Source organism: Microcaecilia unicolor, chromosome 9 (assembly GCF_901765095.1).
Source record: "Microcaecilia unicolor chromosome 9, aMicUni1.1, whole genome shotgun sequence".
In the NCBI taxonomy this organism is placed as follows: domain Eukaryota; kingdom Metazoa; phylum Chordata; class Amphibia; order Gymnophiona; family Siphonopidae; genus Microcaecilia; species Microcaecilia unicolor.
Genome location: NC_044039.1, coordinates 94,584,160 through 94,607,370, shown reverse-complemented (window position 1 = coordinate 94,607,370; position 23,211 = coordinate 94,584,160). Strand labels below are relative to the sequence as shown.

Here is a 23,211-nt window from a genome sequence, read left to right as displayed (position 1 = left end):
ACTTAACCTACACCTTTCCAATTGTAGAGGAATTAAGATAAGTTCGTGAAGAAATAGATCTGTTTCTAGCAGGGAGGTCGATCAATTCATTCATGTAGCCAGGGGATTCGCCGTGGATAATCTTGTGGGTCATTGTGTTGATCTTAGAATTTATTCTTTCTTTGATGGGGAGCCAGTGAAGCTTTGCTCGAAGAGGTGATGCACTTTTGAATTTTGATTTGCCAAAAATAATTCTGGCAGCCGTGTTCTGGGCAGTTTGGAGTCTCTTCAGTTTTTGGGTTTTGCATCCTAAAAAGACACTGTTGCAGTAGTCGGCGTGGGTAATAACAGTAGACTGTATCAGGTTCCGGAAAGTGTTGAGTGGGAGATAAGGCTTCACTCGTTTCAATATCCACATCATATTAAACATGTTCTTCATGGTGAGCTTAGCGTGGTTATCAAAAGATAAATGGCTGTCTATCGTTACTCCCAGTATCTTTAAGTTGTCAGATATGAGGAGTTTGACATCAGGGGTGTTGAGAGTAGTCGGGACATAAGGGAAGTATTGGAAAGAGAGAACCAGGCACTGCGTTTTTTTTCTTTATTTAATTTCATTTTAAAAGCATTAGCCCAGGAGGATAGAGTGGTAATGGCAGTATTTTTTCGTGGATTTCAGATAGATTGAATTTTAAGGGGATATATATGGTGACGTCATCGGCGTAAATGAAAGGATTTAGACCATGTTTGGTTAGTATTCTGGCGCAGGGGATCATCATAAGGTTGAAACGTATCAGGGAGAGTGGAGATCCCTGTGGTACTCCACATTCTGATGACCATGGGGATGATAGATTTGTAGCTCCTTTGACTTGATAGGATCTGTTAGTGATGAAGTTGTTAATCCAGTTGATAATGTTGATAATATTTTGCCATTCTCCTTTCAGATACTGGGGAACAAAAATGTAGAGAGAAGGGGAACCTCGGCTGCTGCTTCTCTGCCTGCTTTATGGTTAAGATAGGTGGTTTTTATTCAGTCTGACATGCAAGTGGCTTCCTTGCTTGGATAACTTCTGGGTCTGCCATGTGTCTGCCACTGGACAGCTCCCACTACTAATCTGGTTATCATCTTAACTTCCTTCATCTCATTTTTGAGGTTGTGGATGTCAGAGCTGTTTATTTGGGAAGAATCATTCACTCTGACTGTATCTCTTGGTACTTTTCAGGAGACCTTGTTTCATTTACAGGACATACACCTTAAGTAGAGGATGCCTTAGTGTGTACACAGAGAAAAAAAGAGAAAGGCATGTGAGGTTATGAGAAAAGAATATATAATTATGAATAAGATAATAGTATGTGATATATCTGGGTAGTTTGATTTTTGCATCAGCAATGGATTTTTCTTCCCTGTCAATTTAACTTTGTATTTTGTGACACTGAAGCTGTTTCATTTATTTCTTCACTTGTCAGCAGATTCCAAATGTACAGCATTGGATTCTAAGAGCACTTATTCATCCTCATCTTCTATATGAGGGTATCTTCCTTCTTTCCTTCCTGGGTTGGTACCTTACTGGTTTCTTTTTGATTGCTGCTTGGTCAAGCTTCTACTTTGTTTTAGAAACAGTGGGTTTCCATTCTTGTAGTGGTACTCTTGTTTACAGTTTACTCTTGGACACTGATTTCCTAGATTTTAGTATAAGAGCCCTTTCACTCTAATCTTGGTTATTTTTTTTTCTTTCTTTGATGGGGTTTTAATTCACCATACTGGATTTCTTTCATCCTCTTCCATTCATATTTCAAATCCTTTTGTCTTCCTGCATTCTTTATCAGGTAGCTCCTTTCTACTTCAATTTTTTACTTTTTTTTTTCCCCAAGCTTCTGTTTGCTTCCGTCTGCACGTGTTATGCACCTCACTTTGGCAGAAAATGTGCTTTATGGTGGTGGTTCTTATTCTGAGATCATAGTTTTCCATTTCTTTATATTTCTCAGAATTTCTTATCCATAAGGAGCATGATGATGTAGTTTTCTTTACTGATTCTAATGTCATTATTGACCCTGTTTTCGTCCTCTCTTTTCAGGCCCCTTCTTTCGTTCAGAAGACAGATTGTCTCATCTATGCACTTTTCCTTTGGGACTTCTGTCTGCCTCATTTTCTTGAAACGTTCCTTCTGTTTTTTTTATTTTGTTGCATTTTCTGCATGTTTTCTTTAGGGAAATTTCCTGATTTCCATTGTTAGAAAATTCTGCTTTGTCTAGTAGGCTGTAAGTAGTACATTTTTCACAGAGGTTGACCACGCTCTTCTTAGCTCCTAATATGTTCAAGGTCATTCTATCTACCTTTCTAGGGTAATGTTTGCTCTTAGTTTTCAGAACCATATATGTTTATATTTTTTCATAGGATTTTAGGATCCATCCCATATTCAGGGCTGCTTTGCTACATCCCACAGGTTCTGGACTGGTCTGGTAAGCATGTCAAAGAAGGAAAATGATCTTACCTGCTAATTTTATTTCCTTTAGACCTACCAGACCAGTCCAGAAGCCCAAACTAATATGTCTTGTTGTTCAGCTATTCTTCTGTTGTGTGTTGTTTCTTTTTCCATACATTAATTTTTTCCAATTTTTTCTTGGTTCACTTTTTCCATCAATTTGACTGTTGGCAATCAACTATTGCTACTTTCCTAGTTTACTACATAATCTTCACTCAGCAGTTTTGTCTCCTTCAATTGTACAATGTAATATGCTAGCTTCTCTACATTACCTCCAGCCGGATAACTGTACCTTTTATAATAAAGGCAAACAGCTCAAGAATTGTATTACCTTAAGCCAACAGGTTGAACTTCAGTGATGATGTCGTATGTTAGTTTAATCAAATATAAACTCTTCTCTAACATAAATCCAGCATGTGCAATTAATCACACATCCACATCTAACTGAGAGGAAAAAGTCTCCACCTCTTATTTGCTTATTAGTGGTAGGCATACTCCACTGTAGATGTGTTAGATTAAGTACACATGCTGAATTTGATAGAGAAGATTTTATATTTGATTGATAAAGTCTTTGTCCATCTTGAATAATTGTTACTGGAAGTATGTGTTAGTTTAGCTACATTATCTATGAAAACCTAAAGAGAATGGCATTCAGTATTTCCTCTGACAAAACAGTGCATCTGTGCCTGCATGGTGCACTTAAAGGGCAAATCACATGGAGCTATATGATTTCTCTGTCTCCATCTGCTGGTCAATGGACACAGCACCCACAGGTTCTGGCCTGGTCTAGTAGGACTAAAGGAAAGAAAATTAGCAGGTAAGATACGTGTATTTGTGTGTGTGTGTGTATATGTATTTCAATGGCTTAGTATGAAAAAATGCTGTAAATATTAAGATTAACTGTATTTTTTATTTTTTTATAGAGAACAGATAAAGCGAGTTAAAGATTCTGAAGATGTTCCTATGGTTTTAGTAGGAAACAAATGTGATTTGCCATCCAGAACAGTAGATACCAAACAAGCCCAAGACTTAGCAAGAAGTTATGGAATTCCTTTTATTGAAACATCAGCCAAGACTAGACAAGTAAGTAAGAGTAAAAATAAACCAAGTAACAAGGTGGGGATACAGGATAGTGGAATTGACCACATCACTTTCAAGCAATAATTATTCTTGGAATTGTTAAATCATCATAACTGACTAAAAGGGATGTTTATAAAGTTCGAGTGAGAAGGGGTGCGATTTTCCATTTTACACTGACTTTCTAAATCTGTTTCTTAATCCTTCCTTATTTAGCTCTAATTAGAACTTGAAAAAGGCCTTTCAGGAGTCTTCAGATTGCATACTGTAAGTGTGGACAATGATTCAGAAGAACCAAGTACTGAAGACCACACATGTGAAAAGAGTGTGCAATTTAAAAGGTATAGAACAGCACTAGTATTGTAAGCCACTAGGCACATAATTTATGGATGGCTGCCTTCTTATTACAAAACAAGGTTCATATGTAGCATTTTATTGACTAGCAGGAATCGTCAGGCACGCAAGTAGATGATAACATCACACATCACTGGGGTAAATGCAGCCTTTTCTGCAAACAGCAGTCTCATCAGCATTTTGTTTTTATTTTTTGTGGGATTTTTTTTTTTTATTTCGCTTTGCTGAACAAAATGTGAAACAACTCTTCCATTTATACAAAAGGTTTTAACCTCTGTATCTTACCTGGTGTTCTTGCTTTCTTTTTAAGGAATTTTATTTTCTTCTGGTCCCTCTGCCATGTCCCAACCAAAGTCAGGGTTCCACTCCTGCCTATAGTGTTGGGGAAAGATCTAATAATGGGTAGTGAGATTCGAGTGTTTGTTTTAATTTGCTTGGACTTTGACGTAATGAAGCTGAATCTAGGCATTGTACGTTTATGTCTCCACTAGTCAGAAAGGACCACATAAATAAACTTTGTAACCATTATGAAGTGGAAAAATCTACTGCTTACCCAAGGGCTTCTTTTGCACATTTTCTTTTGTTTTAAAATTTTTATTGCAGAATAACAAGTAGCACAAAAAATGACATATAGAGTAAAATAGCCTGAGCCATAACTGTAGGAGTGTGCAGATATAGGTACTAAACAGCATTAATCTGAATTACATGAAGAAATTCACCTGCTATCAGTGACCTTAAATCAAGAATCATACACTAAAGTGCTAAAACGAAATACACCCGAGTTTAAATGTTTAATTGGTTTACACTTACGTTTTGCTTCTTGCTACTTTTCCATGATACTCTGCAGTTGCAACAACCGTTCCTATGTTCAGTCATCCAAATCCAACAGTTACCAATAAGTAGTAGACTTTTGGAATGTGAGGGAGTGGGCGATACAAGGCAGGGTTGCCTTAGGAGCACTCCCTCACTGAAGTGGAGAAACCTTAACAATCGGTATTCTAGCCTGTGTGGCCAGGTGGATGGGGCTCAGAGCAGGAAGTTAAGTCCTCTGGCAGAACAGATCAAGGAGGCCCCCAGTGAGGATTGTCATAGAGTGGTCTGGCTTGGCTGCAGTACCTGAAGGGAGTTCCAAGGAAGAAAGGCCTTCACTCAGCCACTTGCACCCATTGTAGGAAGCCTCAAGTCTATGCCTCCAGGGATTGTGTGAGAGGTAACTGAAAACTGCCAAGGTAGGCCAATTATCTCTTGATTGTGAAAGCTGTGAAGCCATATCTAGGGACAGGCTATTGAAGCTGTGATTGTTAGAGAAGGTTATTGCATATTTGAAGTGTTTATCTAGAAAATAAGGAGCTATCGCAAAACAAGCATCAAAATATCCCCTCATGGTTGGAGTGTAAGAAGGACCCACAAGTTTAAACACCTGATAAAGCTAAGTAATATCTGGTGTGAACTTAAATGCACTAAGCGGTTTATTAAAAAATAGACATATCCACAGAGGTTTTCTGGCCGATGATTAAGAAGCCCAGCCCCCGAAGCTTGTAGTGCGCTGGGGGCTTCTCGAGGCCTTTCCTCTGTAGAACATCCTGATTATCTCAGTGATGTTTCCTTCAGTCAGATATTTTGATGCTTGTTTTGCGATATCTCCTTATTTTCTAGATGAATTTCAATTGATTAGGGAGATTACCTCTTCGTGATATTCATAGTATTTGAAGTGTTTAGTCATGTCAAGGACAGGCTACTGAAACTGTGACTGTGCTTGAAGAAACTTTTAGAAGTACCAAGCCTGTGAGGAAACGGGGCTGATTACATAAACTTCATGATTTGTGTGTGCCACACTTTGTGAAGTCCTGCAGTCAGGCACTAAAATCCATGCTACCATATGAAACTAGTGCCTGTGCCTCTTTAAGGCAATGAAGCCTTGGTAATGGCTATGACAACAAACATAATAGTGTTGTACATGGGATTCTTAGATTGGTATCTGGAGGGTTCCTTTGCTGAAAGCATTCTCGTGGTTGTTTAAAAAACAACCATTCCTCCTCCTTTTTCATTGTGTTAGTATATTACTCCAAAAATTAGCCATTTTATGCATCCTTGATAACCTTACAAATTCTCAAAGTTCCATCAGCTTTAACTGTGCAGTGACTTAGAGTTCAGCCACAAGGCACTCGGGTCAGTGAAAGGACTAGTGCCAGGGAGTCTATAAAAGTGGTGCAGAACTCCTTAAGGATTCCTGGGCCCAAAGCATAATCTTTGTGCTTTCACAATGCTGGGGTGAAGGTGTCTTTGACAAACTTCAGAAATGCATAAGAAGCAAAAGCACATTGGCACTGAAGTTGATGGGATATCCCCCAAGCACAATCTTGTGTATCAGTTTCTAGTACAACCAAAAATATGGCATCGGGACACTAACTAACATGGTTCTATCACTGTCTATGCATTCAGTGTGTTTGCACAGTGCTGATTATCTGTCTGTTGATAGATTCAGCACAGGATCTTTTTCATACTCCTCTTGCTCCGCTGTTAAGCCTCAATCCTCCCATGCACAGCTGCCCAGCCTTCGGTGTTTTCAACTCCAGTCCTGGTTACAGTCACTGCCCCTTCCAGAACAACCTTTTTTTTTTTGTTCTTCCTACAAAAGATATTCCTGATCATCCTGTTATGCCAGTCCAACCATTGGATTGTGACCCCTTTCTTACTAGCAGATACTGAACTATTATTACTTTAAGTATAATTCAAATTCTATGTTAAAAAAACAAAACTGAACGGGTTCCATTGACATCACTGGTATAAGAGCTGGAATCCTTCAGTGTTTCTGTACCTCCAGCTGATGCATTAGGGCTTGGGTAAAGTAGGCCTAACCCTTTCCCTATTTCCCTAGCACCCTCTCCTCTTGGGTTTATTTTGCAGCCTACATCCTTGGGGTTAAGTTCTTGGGCCAGTATCTCCTGGACTTGGGACATAGTTCTTGCCCCAGCAGGGATACGAGAGATTTTCTAGCTCCTTTACCCCTAGCTTTAGCACAGCCTCCACCTCATTGGGTGTTATGGCACAAGTCTGGGGGAGGGAAATGGGATAATAGGTTTCCCCCCCCCCCCCAAAGGACCCACTGCAGGACAAGAAAAGTAAAAGTTTAGGAGGCTTGTAATTTTGTCTCGCTATATTCTCCTAGCTTGTCTAGGGAACATAAGTGCTGTTTCAGAAGGACAACCAAGCTGCTGTATCTTACCTGGTCAAACAAGGTGGAACCAGTTCCTCATCAGTATTTGGAAATGAGCCATCCATTCACCGCATCCAACTAGTGGTCTTATACATACCAGTTATATAAAATGACCTGGAAGACAAACTTGTTTTGATGTTGGGACCACATGCACAGTCCCCTGACCAGGGAATTGCATTCAGTGTCGTCACTGCAGTACCCTTTTGGCTACAAAAGAGATGAGATGAAGATGTGATTCCATGTGCCGCAGACAAATGAGCACGGAATACAGAGTTTATAACTGCTGTTTCCACCAGCTACAATAATTTTTGGAGCTGTTGCAGTGATATTCGATTTTTATTTCATGATATTTATACCTACGTATGGGAAGCTTTCAAATAAATTAAAAAGCTGTCAAGTTAAAAGAAAAATCTTTTGTCCTCCACCTTTTAAGGCACTGCCTATCCAACTGGAACAGCTTTAGACTTTTTTTTTTACAGATGGCCCAGGCATAGGCAGTCCTTTATTTCTAATAATCTTTGCTATTGTTTTGGGTGAACCTTTGACTCCAGTTACTGCCAGCAAGCTCCGCCTACTACCTTCAACCCATATAATGGGCTAGATAGCCTCATACCGTCTCCTCAATCTAACCTCGTTGCATTCCAGGATGCACTGTGTGGGGTCAGGTGCTGTCATTTTCAAACAGTGAGCATTGCTCCTACTATCTCTCAAGGTACACCTCTGGGAGTGGGGGGGATTGTATTAGACACTAAAAATAACTTTCCCTACGTGGTCAGGCAGGGTGGGTACCACTGGATACTAGGTCGGGGGGGGGGGGGAGGCATGTCAATGCATCAGTTTGGGGAGGGGCTGATGCAGAATGGCTCAGGCACTGACTGGTAGGATGAAATTTAAAGAAAAACAAGTCATGGGCAAAAAAATAAATAAATAAAAATTAATCACCACTCAAGCACTGACAGGAAGGGTGACGTGTGGATTACGGCCACATTTTTAGTTTACAGCATGCCATGATATTTTTGGTCTCTTTAGCAGGAGAAGTTGCATGCTGAGCTGGTTCTACAGTGAGGCTTGTGCGTCAGCCCTTGGGTTGAGAACATTTGATCTGTGTAGAATGTCATAAGTAAGCATCTCTGTTTTGATAGAAAAGATTTTAAGGAAAATAGATGCTCATATACAAGCAACTTTATAGCATACTAGAACAGTTGTAAACACTCAATATAAGAAACATTGTCCAGTGTTGAAAATTACAATATTTTCTTCTGAGAAACAGAATTTGTATATCTGAAGACTCCTGAAATTGCATTTTAGCCTTAAGGAGGTAATTTATAAATATTTCTTCCATGTAAAAGGCCTTAAAATTATAGCAAACAGAAAGGTATGCACAATACAATTTAGGCATGTTTGTGTGTGACTTCAGAATAGCTGGATTTAAGAGAAGAGTTTAGGCATAGTATTGGTGGTTATTTACATGCATATTTTGTAAAATACGTTTCTATTTTATGCATTAATATTTATATAAAAAGGTATAAATGTTTGCACTTTCAATTTTTGCAGGATTTGTGCTAGTACTCTATCAAGATACACAGGTGCCAATGTGTCTTTATAAAATAGGCCAAAAATAAGGCTCAACCTCCACTTCTAAATCTAGTCAGATTTTTAATTGAATTTTCCTGTAAGGGATAATTCAGTAGGAGCCACTTAGTTGTAGGTGGCATGGTGGTAGTCTAGTGCTACTTGTGTGTGTTCTAGTGCACTTTAGCTGTTGGCAGAGTTTGGGCGGAGCATGAGCAGGGTGCAAGATACACATGTAATTTATATAATATAATTTATGTACATTCTAGCATACACCTAGATGTGGATGTTTGATCATAAATTTATGATCACTATAAATCGCACATATACACTCTTTTGGATATAGTGTTGGTATAAGTGCTTACGCTTTAAATGTAAACATGTTTTTCAACCACTTGTAGGTGTCTTTTTTTTTTTTTTTTTTTTTTCTTAATAGTTGTGCTTATTTCAAGCCTATTCTAACATGTTTATTAGGCATCCTGTTATAGAATTGCTCTCTAAAAGGTTTAATTAAATTCTATAAAGGGCCTCCTATTTTTAACCACCAAAGAGTGCTTGCATAGCAGGGCAAATACACATGTATATTTTAGGTGCAGCCACTTAACAACTGCCATAAACTAGTGTTTGCACATAGATTGTTAAACCCCCACACAAATTACAGTATTCTATAATTTATATGCCTAATTGTGTGCTCCTCCCAGACTCCATTCATGGCACCTGAGTGTTGATATTTTTCCTTATAGAATCCTACATAATTTGCTAAATATGGGATTGTATTTAGGTATGCGGGCTTAGACCAGCCTGTTTCTAGGTTTGGGAGATTACATATGTAACATAGTATTTTTTAAGTTGTGCGTAGGTACACACTACATTCATTTTGTACCCAGACTCTGCCGATGTGAACATCCACCTGCAAAGTACTTATTATCAAAGAGATGCATGTGCTTAAAAGAATAGCACATAGCCAGATTCATTTATACGCATATGTATTCACATACGTACAATTGACTAGAATACCAGCATTTACTTGCATACATGCTGCCAAACTTAGTTTGTTATAGAATTAATTCTTGTGTTTTATGTAAGTATTTTTGTGGCAAAATGTGTTTACATTACCAGGATGGTTTTTTAGTGATCTGGTAAATATAGTAGAAATGTATATTAAAAGTATTAAATGCAATAGTAATTTACATTAAAAATGTCAAATGCAGTTATTTCAAAACATAATAAATGTACTTGATCTCTGAAACATTTATACCTGTCTGATTTCAAGCAACTTATTTTTTTTAACATTCTTTCAAAATCTGTTTAATCCTATCTCTCTAATTCCTAAAAAATCAACTGTTGGTGATTTTGATTTGCTTTTGACCTGCATTTGGGTATTTGGTTTGCAACATTTCCTCCTGGAGACTTTAAAGAGCTATGCCAAGCATCAATACAGATACTATAATAGTGTCTAAGTTAAATGTATATGAATAAGAGGGCAAGATCAATTAGGTGGCCACCTGACTTGAATTTGTAGACAGTGATTGTAGTTTTATGAAAAAAATATATTTCTCTTTCTTTCGTTCACTATAATGGATTTGAATGAGGGTTTAAGATGTTTGCTTTCTGTCACATGTCCCTAAGTATTGTCCAAAATATTTCCTAAATATTGCCACCTTCAGCTCAGTAGGTTAAACATATAATGAAAATACTGCAGAAGGATGGCTCGAGGGCTGCTATGACAAGCTACAGTTTTATCTAGCTATGTAGAAAACTTAATGTATATCTCTAAAGGCAGTGAAAGCAGTGCTTCCAATTGGGTTAGCTTTATGCATACCATGGCATTAATGAACCTTGCTCCTAAGCCAGGGTTTCTTAAGTCTTCATACCTGTTGACTCGGTACTTGGTAAAAGTCCCTTTTGCATCAATAATAGCCATGAATCATTTACAATAATTGTCTAACAACCTTGCAAAGTAGGATGGCACAGTTTGTGCCTATTATTAGACTAGCTGCAATACTGGAGAGTTGGGTCCTCTGAAATCATCTGCAGGCTGTAGTCTTCGTGTTTGTACAGATTTTGTATTTGACTCAGGTCAAGGCTTTAGCTCAGCAGCAAGAAACTGAGGGGTTCTTTTACCAAGATGCAGGGAAAAGGGCCCCGTGCTAGTGGTGGGGGGCCTTTTCCCCCCAAATGCCGGGGCCCTTTTTAGCGCAGTGGGTACAAAGACCCCAGACATACATGGCCATGTGGTAAGAGAACTCCTGCGCTAACCCGGTGGTAACCAGGCAGTGTGTGATGATCCCGATCACTGCCGGGTTACTGCTGTGTAAGCCATATCCTGAGGTTTTCTTTTTCTACCAGAAATGGTACTTGTTTGCGGAGGAACAACCGCCAGCGGCCGCGTAGGGCCGGCGGTAAACCCCGGACGAGCGAACGGTAAGCCCATGTTGGGCTTACCGCCACTCTGTAAAAGAACCCCTGTATGTTCTCATGTGGTCCAGTTAATTTCACCCTGCGCTTTGGATTCTTGTTTTGCTGAAAAGGTGAATCTTCTCTCCAGTCTGTGGTAAACCAGAACAGGGTTTCCTCCAGGATTTACCTCTTATTTTGCACAATCCACTTTTCCCTCTCTTCACAAGGCTCCCTAACCCCTACTCTGCAGCAAAGCATCCCTGCAACATAAATCTTTGCTTTACTGTAGGGATGGTATTAGCAGCATTTTGTAGCTGTGTTTTACACCACACATTGCTTAGCACTGAGACCAAAAAGTTTTGTTTTTGGTTTCATTACTCCACAGAACTGTCTCCTATATATACATATTGTATTCCCTAAATGTTTCTTTGTAAACACTGTCTGGTACATGTGGCTTCCTTCTTGCCACCCCACAATACAGGCTCTCTGTGGCATAATCTTGACTGTTAGTCAGCATTTTCCTCAGTCTCTGTCACAGTCAGAGGTGTCTGTACACAGAATTAACCAATGGTTACTGACTTGGAAGGGCAGCTTGATGAGACCTTGTCTTGATAGTGTAAGGCAGTTTTTAGAACCAAAGCTAATTTGGGTTTGCTCTGATGAAGTCATCCTGATTTTCATCCAAGAAGCTTTTCACTACTTCAGGAGTTCTGCTACTTGACTGAGTTGTTGTAACGCTTCAAACATACAAATAGAAGGTACAGTGATACATGTGGATCATTAATATCTCTTGAGATACAACCAAATCCATGGCTGGTTAATTTAACAAGGTTGCACAGTAGATTTAGTGCCAAATGAGAGCAGTGACCGAATTTGTCCTGAAATATTCTTGCTGGATCTTAATATTACAATACTGAAAGAAACTGCTGTTTTCTACCTTTGTGGTCTGGATATTGTATTTTTCCATCATGTTTGCAGTTTCTCTTCTGCTTTTCTGTCTGTCTTCTTCTAATTCTCTTTCAAGTGGCTGCTGTCCATTTGTCTTTTTTACCCTTACTACAACTGCTTCTGACATATTGATTTTTTTTTTTTTTTTTTTTTTAGCTCTTTCCTCTCGTATTTTTTTTCTTCTTTCTTCCTCACTGTCACCTCAAATTTCAGCCTCACTGTTCTCCTCCTTTTTAGTTTACAGCTACCTATCAGATTTCCGTCTTCTTCTCTTACCCACTAGCGTTTCCATTCCCCATCTTGCTTCTTCCCCAGCCCTCCGTTCCATTTCATTATTATTTTTCTGTTCTCTGTAATCACTATTTCCTTGCCACTCCCTTCCTCCCTCTCCTGGCCTCTCCTACATGGTTCCACCATTCCCAGCATCTTCTTCCCACTGCCATGTCCAACATTTCTGCCTCTTTCCCTCCCGCTTCCCCCCCCTACATCATCTCTTCCTGTCGTCCAACATTTCACCATCTCTCGTTCCTCTCCCCTCCCCCACCATATACAAGATTATTTTTCCTTTCTTACCCCTCTCCACCCTGTGTTCCACAATTCTCTCTTGCCCTCCCCCCCCCCCCCCCCCAATGCAGCATCTCTGTTTCAGGAGACCTCCTTCCCCTCAACTCTCCCTCTCACTTCAGTGGGGCAGCACCGCCAGTAATGGAGGAAGCAGGCTGAGCTCCTAAGATCCTGCATCTGCCTCGCTCTCTCACAGCGGTAGCAGTTTCCACATGCTGCCTACCGCTGCTAATTCAGAATTGTCTCCACTGCCACGTCCTGCCCTCAGAAACAGGAAGTTGCAACAAAGTGGGTGGGACACAGAAGAGGAGACGCTTCTGGGTTAGCGGTGGTAGGCAGCATGTGGGAATCGCTGCCACTGAGAGAGAGAGGGAGGCAGATGCAGGAACATGGGAGCTCAGTCTGCTCCCTCCTCTGCCGTGCAGATAAAGGTGCTTCACTGCCAGCGCTGTTAAGGGTGCTCCACTGCTGGGTGGGCCTGAGCCCAAACTCGATGGTCCTAGGCCCACCTGTGGCTAATGCTCCTGGTGAGGTCTGCCGGTGTCAGCATAAGGTAAGTGCTGTCATTTGGAAGAGTGCTATCTGCATGAGGAGGAGGAGGAGGAGGAAATATTCAGCTGGCAGGTTTGAGGATCCTCCCCCAGCTCAGGTACTTTTAATATTTTGGGTGGAGGGAAAGGGGCAGAGAGTAAAGAGAGGCAGGAGAGGGGGATTAAGTCCATGCCCACCCACCTTGGGTTCAGGCCTACCGGAAATCGGTCACTTGGCTACACCCCTGCTTTCATTTACCTTGCAGTTTATAACCAGGTGCATAATTAAGCTTAAATAAATGAAATTGCTTAAAGTGACTACTTTTTAGAACTGTTGGAAAAGTGGTAAAGGACATTTAATCAGGTTTTATTATAAATGGCAAACTACAGAAAAAAATAAAGGGCCTCTACAGCTTGGAAAATAGATGACAAAAAGGAAATGTGGTAGAAGTTCTTGGAGTTGTAATTTTTTTTTTCTTTTTTTTTAATCTTCGGAAGACTTTCCTTGAAACGAACAAGAAACAGATTTGAAACAAATCGTAGAAAGTTTTTGGTTTTTTTCACATAGCACCCAATTGAATTGTAGAATCTGTTGCTAGAGATTATGGCCAAAGCAACTGATGTAGCAGGGCTCAAAAGAGATTTGGACAAATTCCTGGAGAACAGGAAATGTGCTATACAAATTCTACTTTTGGGGATCAGCCAGATATTGTAACCTGGGCTGGCTACTCTCAGATGGACTCTATGGACCTCAGTCTGACTCAGCATGACAAACTAGTTTTCAATTTATTCTATTTATAATTGCTGTTTCATTGAGATCCTTGTAGTTGAATGGTATTAACAGAATACTTTTGACACAAAATGTCAAGCAACACCTTGTTAGCAGGACTTCCAATATTTGGTTATAACCAGAAAAATCCAGACTCCTTTGATAAGGAGTTAGAGGTTTCTGGTTACAATTTAAAACCTATGAAAATCCTCCTTCCTTGAGCACTCCAGTGACATCACACAGCTGCTATTATCAAAGCCAGATGGCATAAAATTAGCACTTGTCCGTTTCTCCTCTGCTCCAACTGCTGTATCTTATGGGATTTTCTTTTTTAAAGCCTACTACTTTTCATTGCAGGGTGCTTACTAAGCTCGATCCCAGAAGGGCAGGAACTCCTATGCTGGTCTAATAATCTTGGACTCCTGAGATCCGAGAAAGCAAGACTAGCACAGGAGTTCTACATTGTATGGATCATAACTAAGAGCCTTGTGGTAATACGACAGAGAAACTGCACTTGAAGCCATCAGTTTGATAACCTTGCACTTGAATTCTTGGTGGATCTTTGTGATTCTCTGTTTTGCTCAGTTACCTGCACATAGGTAGAACTAACATTATTTTGACGTTATCATGGGCCTCAGCTATTTCTTCTTTGGTTTTAGAAAAGAATTCCTGGGGCTTTCCAGACAGTTTGGTTTCTAAACCTGGTAACTGTCTATACCCTTCAACATCTGTTCTCTCCCTCACCTTAGCCAATTTTTTTCCCCCTCTTTATCTCATGTTCGCTACCCCCTGCATTTCTTGGTCTGAGAGGCTGAACTGCATTATGTATTTCTCTTGATGCTTGTGTAGAGCAAATACTCTTATGTTCCAGTTTAACCACTGAAAACTCTCCCAGAGATTGGATCTTAGACTCAGAAATCTCCAGCAAGTACTCAGAGTTCCTAGGTTAGAAGATAAGAAACTGGAAGTAATACAAGGAGTAATTTGTAGAAAAGAGAATGGATTCATTAACCAACCTAGTAATGGTAGGTGAGGGAGGTAAAAAAACTATATTGGAACTGAAAACCTGGATAAGCAGATATGATTCTTTATTATGAGAAAGCTCATGTATGTTTTTTTTTTATAATTTATTTATTTTTTTAGTGGTGCCTGGTTAGGAGTTACAGACCAAAAAAGGGATCTGGGTGTCGTCGTCGATAATACACTGAAACCTTCTGCTCAGTGTGCTGCTGCGGCTAGGAAAGCGAATAGAATGTTGGGTATCATTAGGAAAGGTATGGAAAACAGGTGTGAGGATGTTATAATGCTGTTGTATCGCTCCATAGTGCGACCGCACTTGAGTATTGTGTTCAATTCTGGTCGCCGCATCTCAAGAAAGATATAGTAGAATTGGAAAAGGTGCAGCGAAGGGCGACTAAAATGATAGCGGGGATGGGACGACTTCCCTATGAAGAAAGACTAAGGAGGCTAGGGCTTTTCAGCTTGGAGAAGAGACAGCTGAAGGGAGACATGATAGAGGTATATAAAATATTGAGTGGAGTGGAACAGGTGGATGTGAAGTGTCCATGCTTTCCAAAAATACTAGGACTAGGGGGCATACGATGAAACTACAGTGCTGTAAATTTAAAACAAATCTGAGAAAATTTCTTCACACAACGCGTAATTAAACTCTGGAATTCGTTGCCGGAGAACGTGGTGAAGGCGGTTAGCCTAGCAGAGTTTAAAAAGGGGTTAGACAGTTTCCTAAAGGACAAGTCCATAAACCACTACTAAATGGACTTGGGAAAAATCCACAATTCCAGGGATAACATGTATAGAATGTTTGTACGTTTGGGAAGCTCGCCAGGTGCCCTTGGCCTGGATTGGCCGCTGTCAGGATGCTGGGCTCGATGGACCTTTGGTCTTTTCCCAGTGTGGCAATTACTTATGTACTTATGCTGTACTGATGGGGATTAGAGGGTAATGAGAGAGAAATTTGAAATGGGGGATCAAGAATGGGGAAACACCTAGGGATAGGGAGGTAAACAAAAAGACTGGATGGGGAGTGTGACTACTGGGGTGATGAGGGAGATTAAGAGTGTGTTGGTTTAAAATTTTTGTAACCAGTGGAGAAAACATGCAGAGCATAGCTTCTGGAATTCTTTCCAATAGGCAGCTCAATGCAATCAGTTGCCCGAGGTGAGTGATGAGTTGTGCCCTCCCAAGGCACTGGGAATGAGGAGGAGGTTGGGGGCAGTAGAAACAGCAAACTGATAAGAGCCAAGCAATTGTTTACAAAATCATGAAAATACATTCTATTCTGCTCTATTCTATTCATTAGTCTTATATATCACATCTACCCTTAAAAAGACTACAGGATACAATACCTAAAGAACTAGAGAGAACTCAAAACATTCAAGTATCAGCAAAACAGAAAGTCTTGAAACATTTTCTAAATATATATGAATCAGTAAATCTAATAACCTTAGGAAGAATATTTCAAGTTGAAGCTGCCTTATAAGAAAACGAATACTCCAGCATTCTCTTCAATCGAACACCTCTTTAAAGGAGGGAAACAAGTTTAAAAATTCTTGACAGTCTTCCAGGTAGCTTACCATTGGGAAAAGACGCAATGGACTAAAAAGCCTCAAGAATATCCTCCTGAAAAATTTTAAACACAATGAAATTTTAAAGTCTACTCTAATCTTCTTCTGTTAACTAGAAGGCACTATAGCTCTCTTAGAAACGGTGAAACATGATCTAATCTAGATTTCTGAAAGATCATGCGGGCAGTCATGTTCTGGACTAACTGCAATCTTTTTTGCAGGCCCAATGAAATGGCAGTATACAATGAATAACACAGAGAAAGTAGTGGCAAAAAGGAACTTAATAAACCCACGAGAGAAGGATATTGGGAAATTATTGTGGAATCAAATCAGGGCTATAAGGTCTCTCATGGGACATCCTGTCACAAATCACAATCAAAATCACCACATTGTAATCATTTATCCTTCTCCCAAATACTAACTAAATAATATAACTTCACCAACTATGGTCACTATATCAAAGCGATCCAAAAGCACTTAGCTTAATCATGGGTACAGCTGACACATCCATGAAATATTCTTGACTCCAATGAATGCATACAATGAATTACAGTAGTCCAGATAAGATGATATATTGAGTCAGAATTGCAAAATGCCCGCACAGATCTTAATTTCCTCAATTTGAAAAAACACTTTGATACAACATTATTTACTTGAGGATGAAAGGTAAAAAGAGTCCAAAATAACTCCCAGAACTTTTGAGGTTCCTTCAGAAGGAAGAGAAATATTTCCCTTGAGTGAAACAGAAGAAGGAAAAGATGAAATTAGTGTTCCAAACCATAGGGGACTGGTCTTAAAAGAATTAAGCTTCAACCGGAATCTATCAGCCCATGATTGAATCTTAGTCTCTCGAACATCACTACTTGTATTTCTATCACATGTATCTGAATTCTTCTCCTGAAGGATAAATATATTGTCCACATAAGAATATAGATACTCACTCTTATCCAATACCACCGAAGTAAGAGTACTCCATAAAATATTGAAGATCACAGGGGACACCAAATTTAGAAAACCAAAATTAAGAAAGATTACCTTCTACCTTTACCTCATATGGATGGACTTGAAGAAAGCTCTGAAACCATTTAGCAAAGGGGAAAGAAGGGCCACTCCAAGAATAATACCATAGAAAAAACAGGAGTACTACTAACATGGCAATGAATAATCACATAGTAACATTGTAGATGACGGCAGAAAAAGACCTGCACGGTCCATCCAGTCTGCCCAAGAAGATAAATTCATATGTGCTACTTTTTTTATGTGTACTGTCCTCTTCAGTGCACAGACCGTATAAGTCTGGCCAGCCCTATCCCCGCCTCCCAACCACCAGCTCTGGCACAGACTGTATAAGTCTGCCCAGCACTATCCCCGCCTCCCAACCACCAGCCCCGGCACAGACCGTATAAGTCTGCCCAGCACTAGTCCCGCCTCCCAACCACCAGCCCCGGCTCAGACCGTATATGTCTGCCTACACTAGCCCCGCCTCCCAACCACCAGCTCTGCCACCCATTCTAGGCTAAGCTCCTGAGGATCCCTTCCTTCTGCACAGGATTCCTTTATGTTTATTCAGTTACCGTTTTCATCTCCACCACCTCCCGCGGGAGGGCATTCCAAGCATCCACCACCCTCTCCGTGAAAAAATACTTCCTGACATTCTTCTTGAGTCTGCCCCCCTTCAATCTCATTTCATGCCCTCTCGTTCTACCGCCTTCCCATCTCCGGAAAAGGTTCGTTTGCGGATTAATACCTTTCAATATTTGAATGTCTGTATCATATCACCCCTGTTCCTCCTTTCCTCCAGGGTATACATGTTCAGGTCCGCAAGTCTCTCCTCATACGTCTTGTAACGCAAATCCCATACCATCCTCGTAGCTTTTTTTTGCACCGCTTCAATTCTTTTTACATCCTTAGCAAGATACGGCCTCCAAAACTGAACACAATACTCCAGGTGGGGCCTCACCAACGACTTGTACAGGGGCATCAACACCTCTTTTCTTCTGCTGATCACACCTCTCTCTATACAGCCTAGTAACCTTCTAGCTACGGCCACCGCCTTGTCACCCTGTTTCATCGCCTTCAGATCCTCAGATACTATCACCCCAAGATCCCTCTCCCCATCCGTACCTAGCAGACTCTCACCGCCTAACACATACGCCTCTCTTGGATTTCTACTCCCTAAGTTCATCACTTTGCATTTCTTCGCATTGAATTTTAATTGCCAAACCTTAGACCATTCTTCTAGCTTTTTCAGATCATTTTTCATGTTTTCCACTCCCTCCGGGGTGTCCACTTTGTTACAAATCTTAGTATCATCCGCAAATAGGCAAACTTTACCTTCTAACCCTTCGGCAATGTCGCTCACAAATATATTGAACAGAATCGGCCTCAGCACCCCTGAGGCACTCCACTACTCACCTTTCCCTCCTCCGAGCGAACTCCATTCACCACCACCCTCTGGCGCTTGTCCGTCAACCAGTTCCTAATCCAGTTCACCACTTTGGGTCCTATCTTCAGCCCATCCAGTTTATTTAAGAGCCTCCTGTGGGGAACCGTGTCAAAAGCCTTGCTGAAATCTAAGTAAATTACGTCTCAAGCACGTCCACGCTTCAATTCTCTGGTCACCCAATCAAAGAATTCAATGAGATTCGTTTGGCACGATTTCCCTTTGGTAAAACCATGTTGTCTCGGATCTTGCAACTTATTTTCTTCCAGGAAATTCACTATCCTTTCCTTCAGCATCGCTTCCATTACTTTTCCAATAATCGAAGTGAGGCTTACCGGCCTGTAGTTTCCAGCTTCTTCCCTATCACCACTTTTGTGAAGAGGGACCACCTCCGCCGTTCTCCAATCCCTCGGAACCTCTCCCATTTCTAAGGATTTATTAAACAAATCTTTAAGAGGACCCGCCAGAACCTCTCTGAGCTCCCTCAATATCCTGGGGTGGATCCCATCCGGTCCCATGGCTTTGTCCACCTTTAGTTTTTCTAGTTGTTGATACACACTCTCTTCCGTGAACGGTGCTATATCCACTCCATTCTCAAATGAACTTTTGCCAGTCCATCGTGGTCCTTCTCCCGGATTTTCTTCAGTAAAAACAGAACGAAAGTATCTATTTAGCAAATTTGCCTTTTCTTCATCATTATCTACATAGCGGTTTGCAGTATCTTTTAGTCTCACAATTCCCTTTTTAGTCATTCTCCTTTCACTAATATACCTGAAGAAATTTTTGTCACCCCTCCTTACCTTTCTAGCCATTTGTTCTTCCGCTTGCGCTTTCGCCAGACGTACCTCTCTCTTGGCTTCTTTCAGTTTCCTCCGGTATTCCTCCTCGTGTTCCTTGTCTTGAGTTTTTTTGTATTTCTGGAACGCGAACTCTTTAGCCTTTATTTTCTCAGCCACTTGCTTGGAGAACCATAGCGGTTTCCTTTTTCTCTTGCTTTTATTTACTTTCCTTACATAAAGGTTTGTGGCCCTATTTATAGCTTCTTTCAGCCTGGACCACTGTCCTTCCACTTCTCGTACGTCCTCCCAGCCCATCAGCTCCCTCCTTAGGTATTCCCCCATTTTACTAAAGTAAACAACACTTTAAAATTCAAAAAAATTTTATTTATTTGTTACATTTATACTCCACATTTTCCCACCTATTTGCAGGCTGTGTGGCTTACAAAGAACCGTAAAGGCATTTGCCATTTTGGTTGATAACAAATACAAGATTGTGCTGTGGTCAAATGAGGTAGAAGTGAATCAGGCGCCATGGGGTCGAGGGGAAAGAGGATAGTAAGTTGTCCAGTAAGATCATTGATTGTTGTGTTGCTGGGTGTGGGGATTTATGTTGGATCGGTGGGATAAGCTTTTTTGAAGAGGTGGGTTTTTAATGATTTCCTGAAGTTTAGGTGGTCATGTATTGTTTTCACTGCATATGGGAGTCCATTCCATAGTTGTGCGCTTATGTAGGAGAAACTAGATGCATAAGTTGTGTTGTGTTTTAGCCCTTTGTAGTTTGGGTAATGTCGGTTTATGTATGATCGTGCTGATCTGAGTCTGTTTCTTTTTGGTAGATCTATGAGGTCTGTCATGTATCCTGGGACTACATTTAGCAGGCTTTCACTTCTGTTGTGATTTTCCACTTACACAACCCAGGAAGGAGCACAGCAATGGGATTTGTGTAGCTGTGTCTTCTGCCGCCAGGCTGAGTTTTCTGCAGCCACTCTCCCTCCAAGCTGCTGCCCTGCTGAACATTGAGGCTGCACTTTTTTTGGAAGGGAGGAAGTGGAGAAGAGGGGACATGAAGTTCCTACCCCATTGGGCGGGAGGGGAAGGGGCGGTGCAAGACCTAGAGGTGGAGGAGAAGGGACAGGGGACAGGGACTTGATGGTCCATAGGGGTGGAGTGGAAGGGAGAGAGAACAAGGGAGATGCTTGGCTAAAAGAATGTGGGAAGGGAGAGGGAGGAAAGATGCTTAGCATGGTGGAAACATGGGAGATACAACAGAGGTTCTAAAGGATACGAGTGAGAGGAGGCGAATAACTACAGAGTGGGTGAAAAAGAAGAAAAGAGATTAGGGAAGAAATAAAACTAGCGGGTAAGATGAGGAGATGGAAAACTTATAGGTAAGTGGAATATGTGGGGGACTGACAAGTGAGAGGGTGAAATTTTGCATGGGCAGAGAGAAAAGAGAGAGAGAGGAAATGACAGGGGCTGGATGAAATGAGAGAATGGAAGAAGACAGGAGGAAAGTGGTGAAAGGACAAATGGACAGCGCCTACTGGAAAGAGAGCAGAAAAGAGAAAATCAGACCAACATGCTTGGAAAAAATGAAATTCCCAGACAACAAAGGTAGAAAATAGTGCTTACTCATACAATCATTGATATAAAAAAAACCTTCATTAAATCTCTAAATGTAAATAAATTCCAGTCTTCATGCTATGTGGCAATATATTGAAAGCTCTTTTTAACTAATTTTCTGAACTAGAGAACTTAGCTGTTTTCAATACCTCATGTCAGTCCATCCAGTGTTGGCCAGCATTTCGTGGTAATATTCCATTGCTTCAGGGGTTTAAACTGAATCATTGGCAGCATTTCAGTAATGTTGCTTTTCCTCAAGCTGCTTGCAGTAGCTGAGAAACCATCTTCCCAGTGGAAACCACTATCTCTTTATTCTACAAAGATTTAATATATTTACATTCAAAAAATTTTATTTATTATTTCTCTGTCCGCATCCTCTTCAGCGTATTAAGCATTAGTATTGTGAGCACTTTGCAGTGCTAGGGCAAGAGCAAGGGGGGAGCTGTTCCTTTAAAAGTCAGCATCCTTCCTCTGTCATCCCTTCTAGACAAGCAGGTCGCCCTCTGGTGGCCAAAATGCTGGTGGAGTCTTTAGTTCAGGGAAAGAACTTCCCTGAACTAATCTCCCCCAGAAACCACTAGTTCAGGGAATGAACTAACCTCCCCAGAAGTCACTGCAGTTCCGGCAGGACTCCCAGGAAGCGGAGGGAGGAATGAATGATTGGGAAATGAGTTCTGATTCAGGGAATGAGCATCAGCTGGGGGAGCTCAGGGTGGAGGAGGACATGGAATGCAATAAAGAGGAAGTAGGAGAAGAAGAAGGGGGAGAGTGTATGGAGGTGTCTGGTTTTGCTCAAACTCAAGGAGGAAAGTTAAAAGCTTTGGAGGCTTCTGTATTACCTAGATTGTGGAGGATGGGGGAAGCCAAAGTGAGCCAGTGGGGAAGAAACTGGTGGAAGCAATTAACCCAGAAACTGTTTATAGTAGATAGTGCTGATGAGGGTTATGATATATTTCTGAGCAAGACCAGCAGTTGCTGTCTGGAAATAGAACTGAACTGTGTTGAGGAAATATGTAAATGTTAAGCTGAATCCTCTAGATGAAAGAGGTGATCAAATGAAGACTAATGCTGTGATGAAAGAGCTTGAACAATAAAGCCTAGTGTTTTTCTAAGAATCTTGAGTGTGCTGGAGTCCATGGGATCGTATGATGAGCGAGCATGAAGGGTGCTGACTAACAGAGGGAGACATAGAACAGGAAGGAGCAGGTCCCGGTCAAGTGTTGGGCTGGTTTATCCGGTCGGGATGAGTCTGTTGAAGCTAAGCAGGAACAGCCTCGGCCTCACCTGGAAGGGTGACCTCGTTACAGTATGAACTTTATAAATTTCCCCTTTTTTTATTTTTTCTAGTCTGTCTATTTTCTACCATCGCCTGAATGAATATGCATGAAGGGAATTTTCATACAATAGGTCTCCAGTATTTGCAGACTTATTTTTTTTGTATATTCATTGTGGTGATCCTTAAAACCAGGCTAGCTAGGTGTGCCCCTAGGAGAGGGTTGAGAAGTACTATCCTGTGCTAAACCAATGAGGACCTCAGTTCTTTTACATAAAAAAAATATAGAAACTTTGAGCATTCTTCAGTTAACTTGCCAGCTCTTTTACTATTTCACTGTACATACACAATCAAGGAGACCAGTTTCAGGCATATTTTTCAAAGAAATTATGACAGAGTAAACATTCCATGCATGTACTCTTCATATAAGTTTGTTAAATGTACTGCCTAAACAAAACTGGTTGCCCTGAATTTTGTTGTGCAAAATATATTTCTGCAGCATATCGGAGATTGAGCCGTTTGTTTTCTAGATATTTAATCAGGTATTCAGATCAGATGTGGTTAAGCAGGGTTTAATTTCCACCGACACCCTCTTTCTTTTTTTTTTTTTTTTTTTTT

The 23,211-nt window shown here is 40.7% G+C and overlaps 1 protein-coding gene across 3 annotated transcripts in view; it reads left to right on the top strand.

Moving 5' to 3' along the window:
- The window catches only part of KRAS (KRAS proto-oncogene, GTPase), a 170,610-nt gene that overhangs the window by 92,175 nt on the left and 55,224 nt on the right, over positions 1-23,211 (top strand). For 2 of the 3 annotated variants that reach the window (XM_030214516.1, XM_030214517.1), the window contains exon 4: positions 3,383-3,542. In XM_030214516.1, the coding sequence (XP_030070376.1) occupies positions 3,383-3,542 (160 nt within the window). Of the gene's footprint in view, positions 1-3,382; positions 3,543-3,752; positions 3,849-23,211 lie in introns of those variants that run through there. The other variant, XM_030214518.1, reaches the window with a different exon arrangement.